The 21503-nt window shown below is 47.0% G+C and overlaps 2 protein-coding genes across 2 annotated transcripts in view; both read left to right on the top strand.

Annotated features, from left to right (window-relative positions):
* The window catches only part of TAGLN2 (transgelin 2), a 288943-nt gene that overhangs the window by 57638 nt on the left and 209802 nt on the right, over positions 1-21503 (top strand). The gene's annotated exons all lie outside the window — the stretch shown is intronic.
* Positions 9178-21503, top strand: part of CADM3 (cell adhesion molecule 3) — an 81478-nt gene continuing 69152 nt past the window's right edge. The window contains exon 1 of the mRNA XM_063317196.1: positions 9178-9531. Coding sequence (XP_063173266.1) covers positions 9462-9531 — 70 coding nt within the window. The 5' untranslated portion in view covers positions 9178-9461. The remainder of the gene's footprint in view (positions 9532-21503) is intronic.

Consider the following 21503-nt stretch of genomic DNA (forward strand, 5'->3'; position numbering starts at 1 on the left):
TTCAGAAGAAAGAAAAAGAATTGCCGACAAAATATGAGAAATGAAACAGAAAAAAGAGCTATGGAGTCAGGATGTCCTTAATAAGGGGTTTAACTTCTGATCCGATGAATGCCTCTGAGGAAAACATTTAATTTATCCAATGGCTCATTACTTACAAATGGGATGAGCAGATATACAAGTTGTCCATAATGTCTTCTCTAAGATGGGGTCTGCCAAACACAATATTTTTTCTAACAAGGGCTTGCATCAAAATCAAGCTTTCGGAGAGGGATGCCATGAATTAAAATGAGCTGTCAGACTGAATTGGATCCACCTTTTTAATGAATTAAGAATGTGCTTAATTTGCTCAGTCCAGCCAATTTATCAGCTGACAGGATGATCTTTTACATGTCGACTCAAAAGTATGTCTCTGCTGAGATTAACTGGGTTTATTTTTCAAGCCGACATGGGAAAAGGATGGCAAACATGCACAGTAATCTGGCAGAATCAAATCTGGGGAGAATTTAGATTTTCTCCCCCTAGCAACTACAAAAATCAATAGATCTAGAAACTAAACTAAGAAGCAATAGCTGCTGCTTCAGTCTGGATTCATTCATCACTTGGCACCATCAACTGTTTTAACCATGGTTTGTTGAACAAACCATAAGGCCCTAGCTAACCCATCATGCTATCACTCATGATTTATAACCAGAATGGTCACATTAAGCCAATACCAAGCCAGTGTCGCTTCCGACTCTTCGTGACTTCATGGACCAGCCCACGCCAGAGCTTCCTGTCAGTCGTCAACACCCCCAGCTCCCCCAGGGACGAGTCCGTCACCTCTAGAATGTCATCCGTCCATCTTGCCCTTAGTCAGCCCCTCTTCCTTTTGCCTTCCACTCTCCCCAGCATCAGCATCTTCTCCAGGCTGTCCTGTCTTCTCATTAGGTGGCCAAAGTACTTCAGTTTTGCCTTTAATACCATTCCCTCAAGTGAGCAGTCTGGCTTTATTTCCTAGAGGATGGACTGGTTTGATCTTCTGGAAGTCCAAGGAACTCTCAGAATTTTCCTCCAACACCACAGTTCCAAGGCATCGATCTTCCTTCTCTCAGCCTTCCTTATGGTCCAGCTCTCGCAGCCATATGTTACTACTGGGAAAACCATTGCTTTAACAATGCAGACCTTTGTTGTCAGTGTGATGTCTCTGCTCTTAACTATTTTATCGAGATTTGTCATTGCTCTTCTCCCAAGGATTAAGCGTCTTCTGATTTCCTGACTGCAGTCAGCATCTGCAGTCATCTTCGCACCTAGAAATACAAAGTCTTTCACTGCCTCTACGTTTTCTCCCTCTGTTTGCCAGTTATCAATCAGGCTGGTTGCCATAATCTTGGTTTTTTTGAGGTTTAGCTGCAAGCCAGCTTTTGCACTTCCTTCTTTCACCTTCATCATAAGGCTCCTCAGTTCCTCTTCGCTTTCAGCCATCAAAGTGGTATCATCTGCATATCTGAGATTGTTAATGTTTCTCCCAGCGATTTTAACTCCAGCCTTGGATTCCTCAAGCCCAGCATGTCGCATGATGTGTTCTGCATACAAGTTGAATAGGTAGGGTGAGAGTAGACAGCCCTGCCGTACTCCTTTCCCAATCTTAAACCAGTCTGTTGTTCCGTGGTCTGTTCTTACTGTTGCTACTTGGTCATTATACAGATTCTTCAGGAGGCAGACAAGATGACTTGGTATCCCCATACCGCTAAGAACTTGCCACAATTTGTTATGGTCCACACAGTCAAAGGCTTTAGAATAGTCAATAAAACAGAAATAGATGTTTTTCTGAAACTCCCTGGCTTTTTTCATTATCCAGCTGATATTGGCAATTTGGTCCCTAGTTCCTCTGCCTTTTCTAAACCCAGCTTGTACATCTGGCAATTCTCGCTCCATGAATTGCTGAAGTCTGCCTTGCAGGATCTTGAGCATTACCTTACTGGCATGTGAAATGAGTGCCACTGTTCGATAGTTTGAACATTCTTTAGTGTTTCCCTTTTTTGGTATGGGGATATAAGTTGATTTTTTCCAGTCTGATGGCCATTCTTGTGTTTTCCAAATTTGCTGGCATATAGCATGCATTACCTTGACAGCATCATCTTGCAAGGTTTTGAACAGTTCAGCTGGGATGCCGTCGTCTCCTGCTGCCTTGTTATTAGCAATGCTTCTTAAGGCCCACTCAACCTCACTCTTCAGGATGTCTGGCTCTAGCTCACCGACCACACCGTCAAAGCTATCCCCGATATTGTTATCCTTCCTATACAGGTCTTCCGTATATTCTTGCCACCTTTTCTTGATCTCTTCTTCTTCTGTTAGGTCCTTGCCATCTTTGTTTTTGATCATACCCATTTTGCCTGGAATTTACCTCCGATGTTTCTAATTTTCTGGAAGAGGTCTCTTGTCCTTCCTATTCTATTGTCTTCTTCCACTTCCACACATTGCTTGTTTAAAAATAATTCCTTATCTCTTCTGGCTAACCTCTGGAATTTTGCATTTAATTGGGCATATCTCCCCCTATCACTGTTGCCTTTTGCTTTCCTTCTTTCTTGGGCTACTTCTAGTGTCTCAGCAGACAGCCATTTTGCCTTCTTGGTTTTCTCTTTCTTTGGGATGTATTTTGTTGCCGCCTCCTGAACAATGCTGCCAACTTCTGTCCAGAGTTCTTCCGGGACCCTATCTACTAAGTCCAGTCCCTTAAATCTATTCTTCACCTCCACTGCATATTCCTTAGGAATATTGGTGAGCTCATATCTAGCTTATCTGTGGGTCTTCCCTAATCTCTTTAGTCTGATCCTAAATTGTGCAAGAAGAAGTTCGTGATCTGAACTACAGTCAGCTCCGGGTCTTGTTTTTACCGACTGTATACATGTCTGCCACCTTTGGCTGCAAAGGATGTAGTCAATCTGATTTTGGTGTTGTCCATCTGGTGAAGTCCACGTATAAAGCTGTCTCTTAGGTTGTTGGAAGAGAGTGAGTTGTCTTGCCAAAATTCTATCAGCCTATGTCCTGCTTCATTTTGTTCTCCCAGGCCATGCTTACCTGTAATTCCAGGTGTCATTTGACTGCCCACCTTAGCATTCCAGTCTCCCGTGATGAAAATAACGTCTCTTTTAGGCGTGTTGTCCAGTAGGTGCTGCAGATCCTCATAGAACTGCTCTACTTCAGCTTTTTCAGCATCTGTGGTTCGGGCGTATATTTGGATCACTGTGATGTTAGATGGCTTGCCCTGAATTCGAGTTGAGATCATTCTATCATTTTTTGGATTGTATCCAAGCACTGCTTTAACCACTTTACTATTAATTATGAAGGCTACTCCATTTCTTCTGTGGTCCTCTTGTCCACAGTAGAAGATCTGGTGGTCATCTGATGTGAAGTGGCCCATTCCAGTCCATTTCAGTTCACTGAAACCCAGAATGTCTATCTTTAATCTTGACATCTCACCAATAACCACATCCAATTTGCCCTGGCTCATGGATCTTACATTCCAGGCTCCAATGGTGTGTTGATCCTTAGAACATCGGATTCGCCGTTCACCACCAGCACCGTCGGCCGCTAGCCGTCCTTTCGGCTTTAAGCTAGCTGCGTCATCACGTCTGGGGCTAGTTGAGCTCATCCTCTGTTCCTCCCCAGTAGCATTTTGACCGTCTTCCGACCTGGGGGTCTCATCTTCCGATGGTATACCGACATATCTCTGGTTGTACTGATCCATTTAGTTTTCACGGCAAGAATACTGGGGTGGGTTGCCATCACCTTCCCCGGGGATCGCATTTAGTCTGACCTCTCTGTCATGACCTTCCCGTCTTGGGTGGCCCTTCACGGTTTAGCTCATGGCATCATTGAGGTGCTCAAGCTCCAGCACCACGACAAGGTAAGGATCCTTTGCTGAAGATGATCAAGATACTCCAGACACTTGCTTTGGTGCCCATCATGCCCTTTGTAAAAATAACTCCTTTACCTAAAAAATATCTTTAGGCAATAGATCTTTAGCAAAACAAGCTGTCTCTGGTGCCATAATTATTTGCAAGAAAGCTCCTCGAGAGGGCAAAAAGTATCCAGGGGGGCAAGCTTGCCTTCTAGAAAATGGGCTGTTTTGTAACAGGCCATAGCCAGCATGGCAACCATTGTGAATTATGCAATTAAGTAAATTGATATATATTGGCTGGTACTTCCACAGCTTTGCTTGTGTTGGATGCTAGAAGAAAAACATTAGAGCCATCACCTGCTTATGAAATCACTGGTTCCTTAATCAGGGAATGGAATGATTGAATTGATCAAAGTGAAATTGACCAATATATGATATTTCCAGGATCTGGTTTTAAAGGTGGAGTAATGTTTGGGAGGTTTTTTGTTTGCTTGTTTGTTTCTTTAAAAAAACTGGGTTGAATCTAGTTTAGAATTTGCAGAATTTTTGTGTAGGGTCCATCACAAAACTGCAAGATGTAGTACCATTTTTGAAAATTACCTAGTGGAATTTGGTAGCCTACCTGGAGGCAATTGTGGGAATTGCAAAAATGTTCTGCAATTTTTTGGCTCTGGACACCGTCCCCCAACAAGGAGTGTCCTCAGAGGTCAAAAAAGTCAAAATGATAGCTGACACCATGCAAGTGTGGCCCTTCCCCTTTTTTACAAGTATTGCACATTTTTATGACTAGGAGAAGGGTGAAGAAGGCAACAATTTCTAAAAGATTTCATTGACTTTGCACCTTTCTTCCAGAAGTGCAAGGCAATTTAGCCCCTTTTACCTCTACAACCATCCTGTGAAGTGGCCCAAGGTCACCCAGTAAGTTTTGCAGCTGAGTGGATTCGAACCTGGCCCTCCCCAGTCCTTGCCCAGCACTCTAACCACGATGCCTGCTCTTAATGGAACATGGATCCCTATTTCACATGGCTGAATGGACCTTCAGGCCTTGGGGCAGTTTACCTTTGAATTTCACTTGCTGGAGAGAAGTAACAGGACGAGGGTGTCACCTTTACCCCCTGCTTTCTGGAGCATCTGGCTGACCATCTGGCTGGACGAGAAGGTCCTTTAGTTAGTTCATTAATTCTCCATAAAAAGAGCATGGAACTTCCCCATGCATGTTTATCTACAGCAACGGTGCACAAAATGCAATCATCCTAAAAAAGGAGTTAAATTTGTTAGGAGCGAAAAGGTAGCAAATAGGTGGAGGTTTCAAAAAGTAAGAACAACAAAGGAACACTGTCGCCGCTTGCCTCTAATGACACGTGTCCCCTTGTTGGTTACCGTCACTTCAGCTTTTAATGCATCTTCTGGCTGTCCTTCCCATCTCCCACCCCAATGTCTGTACACTTCTCTGCTCTGCCATATATCTGCACGCATTTGCTTTTCTGTCGCCTGGGGTTGGCCTGGAGCAGAGCATCTCCATGTCTTTGGCAGGCAATATGCACCAGTGTGTAGCACATATGTGCACAGTGGGGAAACCTGCTGCGTATTATTGTTCTGCCTTCGCTTGCCACTCCTTCCAAAGATTCAGATGCTTTAAGGTGGAATTCAGAAGTTTATTGCAATAAGATCATCCTGGGTGACTAATGAACATAGAGTCCCATCCTTCCTTTCGTTTCTTCCCTGCTGCTTTTAGACTGGCAGCATGAATTTAAAATAGGCACAACTGACGCTCAGGAAGAGGAAGAGTCCCACGTTCCCGGTGGCCTTGTAAGGAAAGCGAAAACAACACGGAGGAAGCGTTTGCGGAAAAGGAAAATAAACTTGGGTGGGGAAACAGTTCCTCTTGCAATGGAAAATGGAGCTAGGGATCCCACTGTCCTAATTGTTCCTGGTCAACAGTTTTTCTCTAAATTCATCCAGTGTCTGGTCCAGCAAAAGAAATTTGGTTTTATAAAATGATGCAACATTTAGAAGCTGTGAGGCTCTGGAAATTGCCAAACTACAACTACCAGCAGGCCCAACAGCATGGCTGATGGAGAGGGATGCTGAGAATTGTAGTTCAACGACTTTGATAAGGTACATCTCTTGTGAAGCTTTTTCAAACTGGGGTGGGGGGGGGGTGAGAATTTTGCAGCCCGGAAGACTTTAGAGCAGTGTTTTTCAAACTTGGCAACTTTAAGATGTGTGGACTTCAACTCCCAGAATTCTCCAGCCAGCATGCTTTAAGATGGGTGGGCTTCAGCATAGCTGTCTGGGGAATTCTGGGAGTTGAAGTCCACACATCTTAAAGTTGCCAAGTTTGAAAAACACTGCTTTAGAGGCATGGGAAAAATATGTCAGACAGAGTAACCTTAGCAAGTGCATCCTTTGCCATAAAGCAGGGTAAAAAATTGAGATTGAAGGAAAGAAATTTGAAAGACATTCTCAGGTACACCAAGAATAAGGTAGAAAAACAGAAGTCTCCTTTTCAGGGGATAAATTGCAAGTTAAGAGTTTGGGACAGGATTTATTGGTAGAGATTGTGGTATTGAACAAGCCGGGTTCGTTTCTTCTCCTCATGTAACAAAGGGATCCAACTAATCCACAAGTAAGGATCAGCTGATCAATGGCTATCCTGCTAATTGCAAAGCAAGCTATTGGCACAGATGGGGGAAGAAGGGCTCAGCAAGGAAAGAGGGCAGAAAGAGGGTGGGGCAGTGCCAGCCCTGCCAGGGAGGCTGGTAAATGGGCAACTAGATTTCCATTGGTCATTTACCACTGATCCTAAGATCAAGACTGGATTGAACTTCCCTTCCCTTCCCTTCCCTTCCCTTCCCTTCCCCTCCCCTCTCCCCTCCTTCCTTCCTTCCTTCCTTCCTTCCTTCCTTCCTTCCTTCCTTCCTTCCAAGTACCACCTCCAAATCTCTGTATATGGGTCCAAAAAATTAGAGGGAATTGGGTAGCAAATTTTTCAGCTAACAAATTTTATTAAAAACGGTGAGCTGCAGCTCACGAAAGCTTATGCCTTTCCATAATAATTGTTGGCTGGAAAAGGTGCTATAAGCCTCCTCCTGATTTTGGGCTACCATAGACAAGCACAGCTCTCTTCCGATGTGTATTGTACATCAGTCTTTGTGGAATTAAATTTGGATTGCCATCCCTCCCTCCCTCGTCCCTGGCTCATTTTTATAATCTATTTTATTAAAAACAAGTGTCCTATGTTTGCATGTTTCTTCATTCCATGGATAGGAGGAGCTTGAGAAGCAAAAAGAGGGGCCACAGGGTTGGGGGCGGGAGCCAACTGACTCCTGAGCCAAGATGCATTTTTTAAAAGGGCATTCGTCTAACACATTTCATTTTTACCGCTTACCAGTTCAGTCTGGCCAGAAGCATGTATTAAATCAGTGTTTCTCAACCTTGGCAACTTTAAGCTGTGTGGACTTCAAAATGTGTAGACTACATGCTGGCTGGGGAACTCTGGGAGTTGAAGTCCACACAGCTTAAAGTTGCCAAGGTTGAGAAACACTGATTTAATACATGCTTCTGGCCAGACTGAACTGGTAAGCGGTAAAAATGAAATGTGTTAGACGAATGCCCTTTTAAAAAATGCATCTTGGCTCTTGAGTCTGTCCATTTTCACAGGTGGAGATCATACTTGGCTTCTGTTTCAAAGCTGTGTCCTGGCTTTTTTTTTTTTCCTGGCACTTCTACACCCCACATGGATGGGTTCGCCCGCACCAATTTTCAGCCACTGTTGCTTTAATTGTAAAGTATTCTTTGGTGGAGATTATCAACCACTTCAAGATATCTGTCACGATAAGTGGTCGATAAAGATAATTAATAATATCTGAAACCTGTTTCGTCTCCGGTGCCCCCTGTGGGAAGTATGATACTTGGCACAAACGTCCCCTTTGCCCACCGTGTGGTTCGGTCCCGGATTTTCCCATCTCTTGAATCCCAATGAGTTGGATGGGGGGTGGTTTTCTTCCATTGTTACTGTGAATTTTCTTCTGGATGATTAGTGCAAACCAGTCGAGGCAGCTTGTTGTGAGAAACGGTCTTGTCTATAACTACTTCTAATAAATTGAAAACTTCCAAAAGGGAGTGGTTAAGGAACAGACTTGGGCTGGGAAAATCCAGCATCATGCCTTGATCAGTCAGGGAACTCCCTGATGTTGGGCCATCAGGGATCCTCATTAAGTTACCCTTGAACCCTTTGAGAATATTAGGTAGAAGTACAAATTTTACGTATTTATTTATAACACCTTTGCTGCTAGCTCCAGCTGGCTCCAAACAGCACAGACTAGTGTTTCTCAACCTCAGCCACTTTAAGAAGCGTGGACTTCAACTCCCAGAATTCCCCAGCCAGCCATGATGGGAGTTGAAGTCCACAGGTCTTAAAGTGGCTGAGGTTGAGAAACGCTGGCATAGACAGAAGGATCCTTGGGAGTGGGGTCAACAAAGTCAAGATGGAGGCCATGATCATGTATTTTTACAGGTGGGGCTTTGATCCCATGGTTGTGGTGGCCATCTTGACTTTGTCGACCCCTCCCACCCGTGCCCCTGGGCATACACCCTAAAGTTTAAAAACATAACAAGAACCACCCACCAGTCTTGACTCTTTCGCAGGCCGGGTGGTTTTAAGATGATCGGTCACCCCATTCGCCCCATGCTGAATCCGCCCTGATCCAGACGGGTGGGTCAACTCAGACCAGGGCCTCGTCCAGCCCTGGTCACCCTTACAAGCAAACTATCATCACTGTTACTACAATTGCTGTGGTCTGGAAGCCAAGGGGAGGCGGCCCCGCTCTCCCGGCCTTTCCCCCTTCGGCTGCTCTTCCCAGCGTCCAGCAGCAGCTGAAATATTGCATCGAATCGACTATCGGCTGTAGCTTCCCCCTCCCCGGGGGGACGGAGACATCTGGACTGCACCAAGTCCCCGCGTCAAGAGGGGGGCGAGTGGGAGCCCCACCGAGCGCCCGCCCGGCGTGGGTCCCCACCCGGAGACCCACCCGGCGCGACACTTCAGCGCCGGGCATCGCCCCCCGCCGGCCGCCCCCTGTCGTCCCGCCCGCCCCCCGCCGAAGGGACCCTCCCCGATTTGCATAGAAGAGGGTGGGGCCGGGCGCCCCCTCCCCGCCGCCTCTCCCTTCCCCGCCGGCGCGCCGGCGCGCCTCGTCCTCCCCTCTCCTCCGCGGCCAGATGGTCTCTCCCCGGTGCTCTATTTAATCCCAGCCACTGCAGCATCCCCGGCTTTCTTGGCGAGTGAGCGCGTCGCGGCGTCCTCCTGCCCGGCCCGCTCCCTGCCACTGCGGTCCGGACTCGGAGGGCGCGCCGGGGCGGAGGGGCAGGGGGCAAAGGTCGAGCGAGGGGCGGCCCTGCTCTCGCTCCCCCTGCGTGGCCCCGGCGGGGAGGGGGAAAGGCCGGCGTTTGCGAGCCACCCGGGCGGGGGGAGGCGCCCTTCTCCCCCTCTTCGGCCGGCCGGCCGCCCTGCCTGCCTGCCTGCTCGCCCCCCTCCCTCCCTCCCCCGCAACGCGGCCCCCGGCCCCCCCTGCCCACGATGCTGCCCGTGGTGGTCCTCGTGAGCTCTGCCTTGATCGCCGCCGGCCGAGGAAACCTCCTGCACGACCGTGAGTCTTTCCCAGAGAGGAGGTCTTGCTTTCTCGGCTGGGAGGGGGTCGTCGACGCGGGGGGGGGAGGAGGAGCAGGGAGTTGGCAGTGGGGTGGCTGGCGGGGTGGGGGGCTCTCGGGAAAGGGGCGAAGGGAAAGCCCCCCGCAGGAGCCGGAGGGAAGCGGAGCCGGCGCCGGGAGACGTCCGCGGCGTTGGGGGAGGGGAGGGGAGGGGAGGCTTGCGATGATTGCATTTTAATTTATTTATTTATCTATTTATTTGTGGATTGCTGTGCAACGGCGAGCATCGCCGTCTGGGGTGGTTTCCTGGCGCTGCGAGGTTTCGGCCGTTCAGGGGCTCCTCGCTGGGAGCGGGCGGGGAGCGCGGGGCGGGGGGGGGCGAGGGGGACGAGAGGGAGCTATCCCACCGGAGGAAAAAGCGGAGGAAGAGAGAAGCGAGACCCTTCCTCGAGAGGAGGCGCGCGAGGCTTCTCCTTCAGACTCTGCCTCTGTCGGAGGAGAGATCTCCCCCCCCCCCCGCGGAAACAGGGGACGTTCTCAGAAGAGGCGTCCGGACAGATGGACGTCCCTTTAAAGAAAGCGGGGGAGGCGGAGGAGCGGCAGCTCGGCTGTTCCGACGGTGGCGGGCGAAAGGGCGTCCTGCAGTTAAGATTAGGGGGCAGCCCTTGCGTAGGAAACAGCTGGGGGGGGGGTTCACCGCTGCTTGCGATGGGAGGGGGGAGCCCCCCGGATGGAAAGTCAACTGGTCCGTGTTGATATGTCTGTCTGGGGCGGAGGAGGCGGCTGCAGGAATCTTCCCAGCAATACTGTATGCAAACATACCCACCTTGGGAGGGAGCAGCCCTTAAGAGGGGGGGGGTGGAGAAAGGAAGGAGCTGGCGATGGGTGGGTGGCTACCCTCTGAGAGGAACATCAACAGGCTGGCAGGCCGGCTGGCGAAGTGGGGAGACTGCTGCGGCAACGCACCCCCCCCCCCCCGCCCGGCTGGCAAGGCGAGAGGCAGCAGAGGGCAGTGCCACTCGCCGTCTCTTGCCAAGGCGAGAGGGGTTGGCGGATGCCACAGCAGCAATTTTCTGAAGCGGCTTTTGTTTGCACAAGTGGTGTTGGATGCTTCTCCTTGCCCCCCCCCCCCCAGGAGGTTGGGGCAATGCTGCTCTTTTATTTCATTTTTACCCTGCCCCCCCATTTTTTTTTAATTCTGGCCCCTGTGGCATTCAAACTGTTGGATTTTTCAGGGCTGTAGAGGTAGAAGGAAGGGAGCCTTGTTGCAATAATAAATAAAGACACATGTTTTTGCAGCCTGTCCCTGAACTGGTCCTTGGCTTTCACATCCTACGTAGGGAGAAGTTAGCTTGTTGCTTTCAGAAATTTTCTCCGCCTGGAGGGAGACATGCGTCGTCTGTTTGCTGTTGTGGACTTGTGTTGTTGCATAAGAACAGGAAGGGGAGAATCTGTATGTTTGCAGCCCTTCAACACAAAACAAAACCCTCCTGTCAATCTTGAAGGCCAAGTCTAAAGTGGAAGGAGATCTTTTGCAAAGCAGCTTCTCTCCGGGAGGAAGGAGGAATGTGGCTTTGTATGTCCCGTTATGAGACTCTTTTGGCCGCATTCAAAAGTTTGCTTGCTGTGAAGGGCCATTGCTAGATCATTTCTGCTGAGTTGGGGAAGGCAAAAGGGTCTTACGGACCAGCTGATGATTGGAAGCTTGCCTCATGTGGGTGGGAAGGGAACAGGGCCTTTCCGTGTAAAGCCCGTGGGGTTGAACTCCTAATTAAACATTATTTGAAGTTAGTGAACATTTCTTAACCGTGGGGCCTTGAAAGGGGGTTCCCTGCTGGATCCGTCTCAAAGCTTATTTAATCTCTCATTCTTCTGGGAAGCCCTGGGAGATGGCTTGGTCCTGATCCTTGGCTTCCCACTCCTGTTCCCTAATAACAGGGAATAGGAGGTAGACTGCCTTTGAACCTGGAGGTTTCATTGAGTCTTACAACCAAGGCCATAAGATTAGATCAAAATCCTGTAAGCCAGATGCCCCTGGAAAGTATCTCCTACTTTTCTGAAGCCATCTAAATTGGTGGTTACTCCCAAATTCCGTGGTGGCGGGTTTCTCGGTGTAACCATGTGCCCTCAAGTCCTGGTTGGAAATGTGGACCATCATCAACCATATTCCAGACCTAGAGCAAAGTTTGACATCATGCTTCCTCTGCGAGAGCAGCTTCCGATTGGCAGACCCACAACTGAGAACAGGGCACCATGACTGTGCAGTCCTGCTGTTTCCTCCCTTCTGGAGGATTTCTCCCAGGAGCAAGATCTTGCATTTGAGAGACAACTGGCTTTTGGGGGATTTGAAGTAGAGGAAGGGTGCTGCTGTTCTTTAGGGTCACCCTCGGACCCTCACCAGCTCTTCTAATCCTGACCACCACAACCCGACCTTGCAAAGCATTGCCTGAATAAGAAATGGATCTCCTTGTCAGTAACGGATTACTCATGAAGAAGTCTCTCCTCACTAGTAAGAAGGCTGCAAGGGCCCTCCAGTTGTCCCAGGGTTGGGTTCAGCTTTAGAAGCCCTTGCTGGAGCAATGATTGTTCCTCAGTGCCCCCTTGGCTTTCCCAACCATTGTTGTGTTCCTTTATCAGACTTCTGCACTGATGGACTTTGGACAGACTTCACTCTCTGGATTAATGTGCCCGGGCGGCATCTGAGGGAGCAAAGCCTATGCATGTTATGTGTGTAGGGGGGAGAGAAAAGTTCTTGGCAGAGAGGGGCTTGGTTCACACCACACACTTACCCAGGTCAGTGGAAAGCCTAGTTGTTGCATTTGTGCAAATATGCAAAGTGTTGTTTGTTTTTCACCTTGGCTTTGTGGGAAGCATGTTGGGCAGGCCCAACCTCTTTCAATTAGTTTATTCCTTGATAAACTGCATGATCTCAAAAGATGGATTAATTGAGGAACCAAGTTCAGTATGTTGTCCTAAATAATGGATTGCACTGAGCATGATGATCCATCTCTAAGGTTTAAGACAGGTGGTAGAAATACACTGCCTACTTGAATCGGGCTGCTACTGTATAACTATCCTGCAAACCTCTAGTTGACCACTAGATGGCAGCAGATGGTTAGATTTTTTGGTATCTCTTTGCTGCCACCCTGTGGCTCTCCAGTGTTTTGCAGCCTAGATCTGAACAAGGTATATTGCCTAGTGAATTACCAGCACAAGGAGGTCATTCCTTGTGAATCATTGACCCATTTACGAGTAAGCCTTTCTCATGAAAAGAAAGTTCTGCTCTAAGGAATGGCAAGTTTCAGACTCTCCCCACCCATATGGAGTTTTATTTCTGTTTGCTCACCTGGCATGTATTCTGCAAAACCTTTGATCTCAAACATGCATATTTTATGCAGTATGGTGTATTTTCTGTAGTACTGCCATGACATTTGGAGAGGCCTAAATCTAATGGTATTCTGAGCCAAAGATGTGCAAAACTTACCATTCTGAAAATGGAACTTCCAAGAGAAATCCAGAACCTTTCATTAGGGCCACATCAATCCAGCCATTCTGGGGCCGATCTGGTGGTTTTCCAGAAGTTAATCCTCTTTACTGGAAGTCAGTACCACCACCCCTCCCCAGAATGGCCAATTGCTGAGGTTCAGAGGAGAAACAGAACATTTTGGATTTCTCACCATATTCTTTTCCCAGAACAGAAAGTTTCACGTATATCTGGCCTGAACCGTGTGCTGCTGTAAGGACTCTGGATGCATCCAGCTTGTATCATCTCCCAGAATTCCCAATCAGTGGGGCCTCAGATGCTTGTTTGGAGAAGTCTGGTTGACGTTAATAAAATTTGTAGAATGGTTTCTCCTGCACATTTCGGTCAGCTGTTCCAGCACCATCACCCTCGTTGGCTAGAAGGTTTGGGAGATACCTCTAGAAGTTCCCAGATTGCTTGGTTGAATTACCTGCCTGTTCTTGAAATGTTATTAATTTAAATATTAATAAGGGAGTATGTATGTGTAATCTGGGCACATGCACATGCCCTTTCTTGTTCCTTCTTAACAGCTGCCTCTCAAACTGGCAGAAGGAGGAGAAATTCAACAGACGTAGCTTTCTCTGGCATGGGGCCACAGGAGTTGAATAGAGGCTGCTAGAAAGAGTGGATGGAGGAATGAAAATCAGGGCGTTCACACATACCCCTTGGCCACCTTCTTTAGAAGTGCAAGAATGCCACCTTGGAGAATTTCACTCAAATTCACTTCTCTTGAGAAAGATATTTGAAAAGCTAATTTCTTCCAACAGATTGAATGAGAACTGATGGGGAGGTAGAATCTCTGCCTGGCACTACAATTAGCCTCCTCTCCTTTTGTTACACCTGTTTTCCAGGCAGTGTTGAACAGACAGACATTATCCAGCTAAATCACCCACACTTGGTAGTTCTTACACACTGCAGAATGTTCCAGACATTCCTTTAACACACTCTCGAACACTTCTTTATGCATCCTCATGCAAATATAATGGATTACTGAAGCTGAACTGAGTCTGGAGGACTTAAGTCTTTGGTGTGTAGCTTCAGTCAATTTTTGAGCAAGGGGTGGCTCTAAACTAGAACTATAGGAAAGACAAAATATTCCCCAATTCCCTTTCCTAATTCTCCTTCTGCTCAGTGCACAATCCATTCTGCAAAGAGCTGCTGTGAGTGTGTCTTGTCTTCAAGAGGCCACCTAGGAATGTGGTTCTGGCCAATGAGGAATCCTAGAGGATCCATGGCTTTGGCAACAGGATGATGTCAGAAAGCCAATGCGCAGCAAGGGCAGTGCAATCTGGTTCAAAGCTGCCCTTGCTTGGCATAGGCATGGATTTTTTTTTTCACCATGTCCCTCGAAAAATAACTGATATGGTGCTAAACTGTTTTCATGGTTGAGGAATATGCTTGTGATAAATGCCCCCCACCCCATTCACTTCACTCATCTGTGGAGTGGCAACTGTTATATGGATGTGCTTGGATTAAATAGGCAGGTTGCGCTTCAGAAACATCCGCTTAACTATGACCGCTGTATTACCAGCCTTCCGATCTTTGCTTGCCTCCCAGCCCATATCGCTCCATTTGTCTCTCTCGTGTTCATTCTCTCTCTCTGGATCCATCTGTCTTATTCATTAAGCCAGTACAGCGAGTGCCTCAATTAAGATGGGTTTCCAAAGTTGCAGCAGAAGGCTGTAAAGAGGGCACAGAAGAAGGAACAGTCAAATTGTTCCTTCATTTCAGCTGGCACAAGCAGGGTCACATTCCTGGAATATCTTGGTTCCGTCCTGGAATCTTGCTTGTTCTAGGTTCTGGACCTACTGGAGATAGAAGGCCTAATTTGGATGCTGCACCCAGCAAGCTTCCCTTGATGATGCTCTGCCCTTTAATATTAGATGCCTGTGGAGCAGTGTTTCTCCACCTTGGGGACTTTCAGATATGTGGACTTCAACTCACAGAATTCCCCAGCCAGCAAGGGTTGAAGTCTACACATCTGAAAGATCCCAAGGTGGAGAAACACTGCTCTAGAGGCATCTCAGCAAGCCAAGGTGGAAATATGGAGTCGGGCCAGATGAAATCCTGGGATTGTAGAGTTGAAAGGTATCTTTGGAGGTATCTAACCCTACAGATCCCTGGGCAGGATCTGCAGTGCAACTGTGGTATCCTTGCCAAATGGCCATCCAGTTTTTGCTTCGGTAGAATTGGGTTCTTAAAAATTGGTTGCGTGCCATCAAGTCATGTCAACTCCTAGCGACCACGGACATATGGTAGAGTTTCTCCATGACAATCTGTCCCTAACCTGGTCTTCCAGTGGTTCGGTATAATTGCTGAGGTTAGTCACTACCCCTGCTTCCCTTGATGTTCCTTCATTTAATGTTCTCCATCCCTTGCTCAGAATGGACAACTTGGCTAACATTGATTTGGACTCTAGAAACAGTCTATATGTGAATAATACCCCGTGCTGGAGGATCAGCAGTAAGGAAGGTAGCTGCTGTTATGGTTGATTTGTGGACTTTCCGAAGAGAGAGGGAGAGGTTTGAAATACCACTTGGTTTTACTGATGTGCCTCTAAGCCATTCATTCCCGCCCACCCTTTGGAGGCCGCCTACTATGTGGGATATCACGTTGGCTGAGCATTGGGACTAGAATTCAACCCACTGACAGGCTGGGAGATGGAGCCAACCTATTCTCCCTCACCTTCCACCCTCTGTAAACCTTTACGAAGCCTAGTCACTGCTCAACTCTTGCTTTTGAGTTTTGATCTGAGCGATTAAATACTCCCAAGTTTGTTCTCATCTCATCCTTTTCTTAATGACTTAAAGTCATGGCAGTTTTTAGCCAGCTGGGCTTATCAAGTTCATTTCTGGTGGAGGGAGCTTCCTTTAATGCAACCTTCCCCAACCTTTTGACCCCAGAGGAACCCTTGAAATATTTTTCAGGCCTCGGGGAACACCCCTGCACATTCAGGCTCAATTATAGGCCAGAAGTTACAAAAGTATTATATTCGTTTCATGGGTGGGCCTGTATTGATGCATTCACAGTGTTATTAACCTAAAAATAATGAAACCTGTCTCTTTAATGTGAAGTTGCCCGAATTTGAAATTTTTAAATAAATCATGATCTCCCAGGGAACCGCCCAGAGTCCCTTTTTCGGGGGAGATGGGCGGTGATAGAAATTTGAAAAATAAATAAAACTATATAAATAAATAAACCCCTAGTGACCTCGCTTGGAACCCTGGTTCAGTGATTCAGTCCGAAGATTCAATTCAAGGGTGCTACAGTTGGAACTTTGAATTAGATCTGATTTCCCAGCTGAACTGGCACGTTGATTTGAAACATCAGCTGGATATCTCCAGATTAATTTGGACAATTTTGGCCTCTTTGTATGTTTAATAATCCCCACCACCAAAGATTTGGAAGGCCCAACCAAATCAACTCAACCTGAACATTCGAATTGGACTGATTTTTCTCTGTTAGAAGTCTGGATTAAATTGGGTGGTAGATCTGAACTGAATGGACAGTTGAAATCAGATTTTGCAGGCTTATTAAAGATGACACATGAGCTTTCTTCACTTCTGCCTCAGACAGAAATACACTGCTCGAGCCCTTTTGAAAACCTTGTGTGTGATCCCCAGGGCCTCTCTAGGAGTTGAATTCTAATTCCTCATGTGATGGAAGAGGGCAATTCTTAGCATGTTAGGTGAGAAATCATATTTTAATTAATGCAAATGGAATGTATGACCTGGCCTTACCTGCTTTGTGCATGCAGCCCGTGTCTGAAAAAGGTTGGGTACCTCAGCTTCAAACAACATCTGGTTGCAACTTAGGAATGCAAGAAGCATTAAAAACAGGAAAGTACAGATTGTGGGAATGCTGTTTATTATCTGTAACCCTTCACAAAACGTTTATGGATGGCTAGTAGCTGTCAGCTAGGTCAACAGGCTGCCATGTTCTCCTTCATAAAGGTCTTCAAACTGCACTGGGCAGCCATAGACAGATGAACTTATTCAGGAACCAGGGTTAGAGCTACCTGGCTGTGTCTGAACTTAGTCTAAAACTGAACAAGACTCATCTATCTTTAGAATTTAGGTCAATCTGGTTCCTGAAATCTTAATTTTCCCACGATGCTATCTGATTGAGGAGCTATTGGGGAACTAAAAACAAAGAAACAAACCAGGTGGGGTTGGATCCAAGCTATATGGGTGGCTTGGATCTAGCAAATAGTAATGAAATAGGGATCAAACAAAGATTAATATTTAGCCTCTGTCTAGGAGTAGCATATCCGAGCTGCAGATATCCAGACAGCCACCAGGTGGCAGCAAAGCTTTAACAATTTTCTATCCCTCTTCACTGTCATCTCCTGGTTTTCTGGAAGATTGCAGCCCAGGTATGATATGCTTCTGCAAATTTCTCAAGCCTGGCACCTGCCCAAGGTTGCCAGGTGCAGCTGCTGAGCTGGTCAGCAATGCAATTCTGGTATCTGTTCCAACCCATGAAGCATCCTTTGGCTCCTGTCCTGGAGGGATACCCTGCAGAACAATGCCTCTTTCAAAGCAGAACCACAGTTGGAATCCATGGCTGTAATGCCGGCAAAGGGCGGCAGATTAAATAAAGACCTTGAGTTTCTCAGGTAACCACCCCCATTTTCTGGTCCTGGCAAGATTTGAGCAGGCACTTTAGCAAATGGGAACAAATAAAGGGGAGGGGAGATGAGGGGGCAGGTGCTGACCCTGGTGATGATACAGGGGAAGGCAGTGAGTCGCCTATTGTCATGAGTAAGGATGGCGAGCAGGGGGCTCCCAGGCTGTAAAGCGCATGTGTAGTACTGAGGAATTAGGTATCCATTCAAAGAGAGGCAGATCGGGCCCGCCTTAGCCTTTGGGGTTTATATGTCTGGGTTTTTCCCATGCTTCTTCAGTTTGTTAGGATTTTCTGTTATGTAGCAGTAATAAAACACTAGAGACCTATTCCTTGTCTCAGCGTGGTTCCTGGCTGTTAGGACACCTATACTGTTCTAAGTATCTGGAGTTGTTGAGCTTTGCTAATTTGTTGAGCTTTGCATGAAAAGCATTTAGGCCCTAAATGTTGATACCTTACTGAATTTTGCTTGTACGTTTATGCTGTTCCCTTTTCCCGAGGATGACAAAATGCCGTAAAAAAATAATAAAAAATAAACCACAATAACCCTGCAGGGTTGACTAGGTGCAAATCCACCCAGCCAATTTTTGGTGTGGATCCTCAGCGGACCGAGAGTTTTGTGACAAGAGTTGGTTCAGGGCCAATGGCTTTACTTCTTTTTAATTTGCAAGCTTATTTAGAAGTCTGCTGGTATATATATTAACAAGTATTGGCATTTAGGATTGCAGGAGAGAAATAGAGAGAAAGATTTAATTTAAGGTACTTTTCCGGGTGAACTTTACAAAAACACTGTCTTAATGCCAAGGTGGGGACTCTTTGGCTTTCCAGAGGTTATTAACTACAGTACCCAGCAGCCCCAGCCAATGGTGAAGGATGCCGGATGTGGTAATATGACAGTATCAGGCCATAGGCTGTAAATGCTAGCTTATGAAATGTATAGTTGCTTGGACATTTAAAACTGGGCTTAAAGGAACAGGAAAATCCACAGTGGTGACTTCTCATTTTAGCCTGATGTTATTTCAGCCTCATTAATGATTAAAGAAAAAACCCAACCTCTGTTGGAAACCCTGTATACGTTTTTCTGAAGAGCTTTGTACCCATTTTTTGGATGCATACCCATTTGCTTGGGTATTGGCATTTCTGGCAAGTGGTTGTTTCCTTGCTACAACATTGATGCTCCTCAGATACGCCTGTTTCAGAATGCAGTTTCGGTAAAGTGACAAGCTCTCAATAAAATATGAAGCTCATCCCAGCCACTGGGGTGGGTAGAAATCAGATTTGGGCTTTGCCTTGTGAATACCATCTTTGTCCCCTACTTTGGCACTGCTGCTAAATGGCAACGCAAGAGGGAGGGAGGATTACAGTGACCAGTTCCATCCTATTTGGGACTCTTCAAAGGTGCATAGCTGGAGGTTATTCTGAGGAGCTAAACCCTCTTCCAGGAATTGAACCCATGCACTTTTGCCCTTTAGATCAGTCTGTCTCAACCTTGGCAACTTTACCACGTGTGGACTTCAACTCTCAGAATTCCCCAGCCAGCCATGAGATTCTGGGAATTGAAGTCCACATGCCTTAAAGTTGCCAAAGTTGAGAAACACTGCTTTAGATGAGTAATATACAGTACAATTGTTTTAGGAGCTATCCAGGTTCTGACACTCAGGGGTGTTGCAGGAAGGCATATTTAGAATCTATTACACCGTTTCTCAAATTTTGCACCTTTAAGATGGGTGGACTTCAACTTCCAGTATTCTCCAGCCACTAAGGCTGGCTGGGGAATTCTGGGAGTTGAAGTCCACCCGTCTTAAACTTGTCAAGGTTGAGAAACACTGATCTATCAGAGTGGTTTTCCTTCCGTTCTCGGAGGGAGAGGAATACAGATGTTACCCCCGTCGTGCCCCCGTGTGTGAGGTTGGACACAACTTCCCCACACAAGCACACTTGGAGGGAGAAAGAAGCATTTGTCCTGGTGCCGAACGGGGCAGACCCGGTAGGACCCTCCCTGCAAGATCGTTCACAGCCTCCCTGGGCACTGCAGTGATCCTGACATGGCATTTTTGCCTGCAGCGTTCAAGGATGCCGGACAGAAGGGCAGTGCGAAGCACGTTGCTAAAGAGCGGGCCAAGCGAGGCTGAAAGCAGGCACTCAGCTCTCTGGCAAATATCATCAGCATCAGCAGGAACAGCCTCTTTCAGAAAAGCAAATAATCCCACCCATTGACGTTGGCAGAATAGGGTTATCGTTGGCAGCCAGCAATTGCACACTGCTGTGGCTACAGAAGGACTGGTGGGGAGCAGCCATGGCAAGGGTTAGATCCTTCGGAGGGGGCCCGAGAATGGAGTTTTGGCTTGTGTGGTGGCGCAGGAGGGCGAGAGAGCATGCAAGCCCATCCCTTGATTTTATTGCATCCCGGGGGTGAGAGCGACGGTGGTGATGTTCAGCCCCAAACTCCTTTTGCTGTAGTTTTGTCCCACACGGTTCCTTTTGTCGGGTTTGCTGTGCGTGTCTGAAAAATTGATCCCAGGCTTTAGGTTGGGCTTGTAGGCCCCTGTAGGAAAGGGACACTTTGCTCCTTGGAGGCCCAGCATGACAGAGAGAAATGGATGCATTTGCTCATCCGAACCAAGAGCAGAAAGCGTTCACCTCGGTTGGCTTCATGACATCATCGAGGGAATCAGTCTGATTATGCAGAGCCGGAGTATCGTCCGATGGCTGCGTGGTCTCTGATTGGCTGGACCGTGTCATCAGCAAGAATCCCCCTTTCCGACAAAACATGATAAAACGAGCCCAAAGCAACCTTTCCGGTGAATTAAGGATATGGATTCAGTTATTTCAAATCCAATCTGTGAAGCTCAGTTTGAGGGTACTAAAGAATTAGACCATGTCCACGTTCTGACAGTTGTAGACCTTGCTGCCGTCTGCTCCAAATGCAAGCTGTTCCACTGGCGATGTCAGCAGTACATTCTGGTACCCGCCCTTGGCACAGTGACAGTCCGTCGTGATCTGTTCCCCACCCGTTCCCTCAAGTCATCACTTTTCCAGCACAACTTGTTTGCTAAAGAGATTGATTTGGGTAACAGTGGGACCTCCGTGGTCTGTTGTTCAGAGCTCTGCTGGTACTGAGATTCGGGTAACAGCCGAACAAGCAGAGGAGACAGTTGCAGTTTTATTGCCAGCTTCCCCAAACCCATCTCTCTCTTTGCTTTGATGGAGTAGAGATATGCAGCTATTGGAACTGAACTTGGTCCTCATCCACACATGCCTAGTACTCTGATCCAGTGGCAAGTGACATGTCCAATGGAGCCTTAAAAAATCAGGCACCAACCCAGGCAGAGACAGATGGCTCTTTCCCCCCTGGAGCACACACATTTCTATCACCTCTGGTCAAAATGGAGAGGTTTGGTTTTCATTTTGTTTTCAAGCCTTTCAAAAACCCTCGTTTGTCCAGAGGAAATAGCAGAATCAAAGCAAAGTGCGTGGTTTTGGCTCACAATTATAGATATTGCAGGATTTTATTTGGGCTGTATTTTTTACATCCAACCAACCTCATTTGCACTAATATGCGGATGGGAACATTTATTCTCCAAATCACATACTTTTCCAAAATGTTGCAATACAATTCTTGGCTCCTGGAACATACACAGTTTTTTTTTTTGTTTTAGAGGGCTGTTGCATACAATTTAAATGCAAATGTCCATGCTTTTATTATTTTGCAAAAAAAAAAGGAGGGAGGAAAACCTAACTGACTCATGATTAAATACAGGCTTTATCTGGTGCTGTTTAAGTTTCTAGCTGTAAAACTTAGAACGTTGGATTCTGTCCAGC

The sequence above is a fragment of the Candoia aspera genome, chromosome 17 (genome assembly GCF_035149785.1).
Source record: "Candoia aspera isolate rCanAsp1 chromosome 17, rCanAsp1.hap2, whole genome shotgun sequence".
Lineage (NCBI taxonomy): Eukaryota > Metazoa > Chordata > Lepidosauria > Squamata > Boidae > Candoia > Candoia aspera.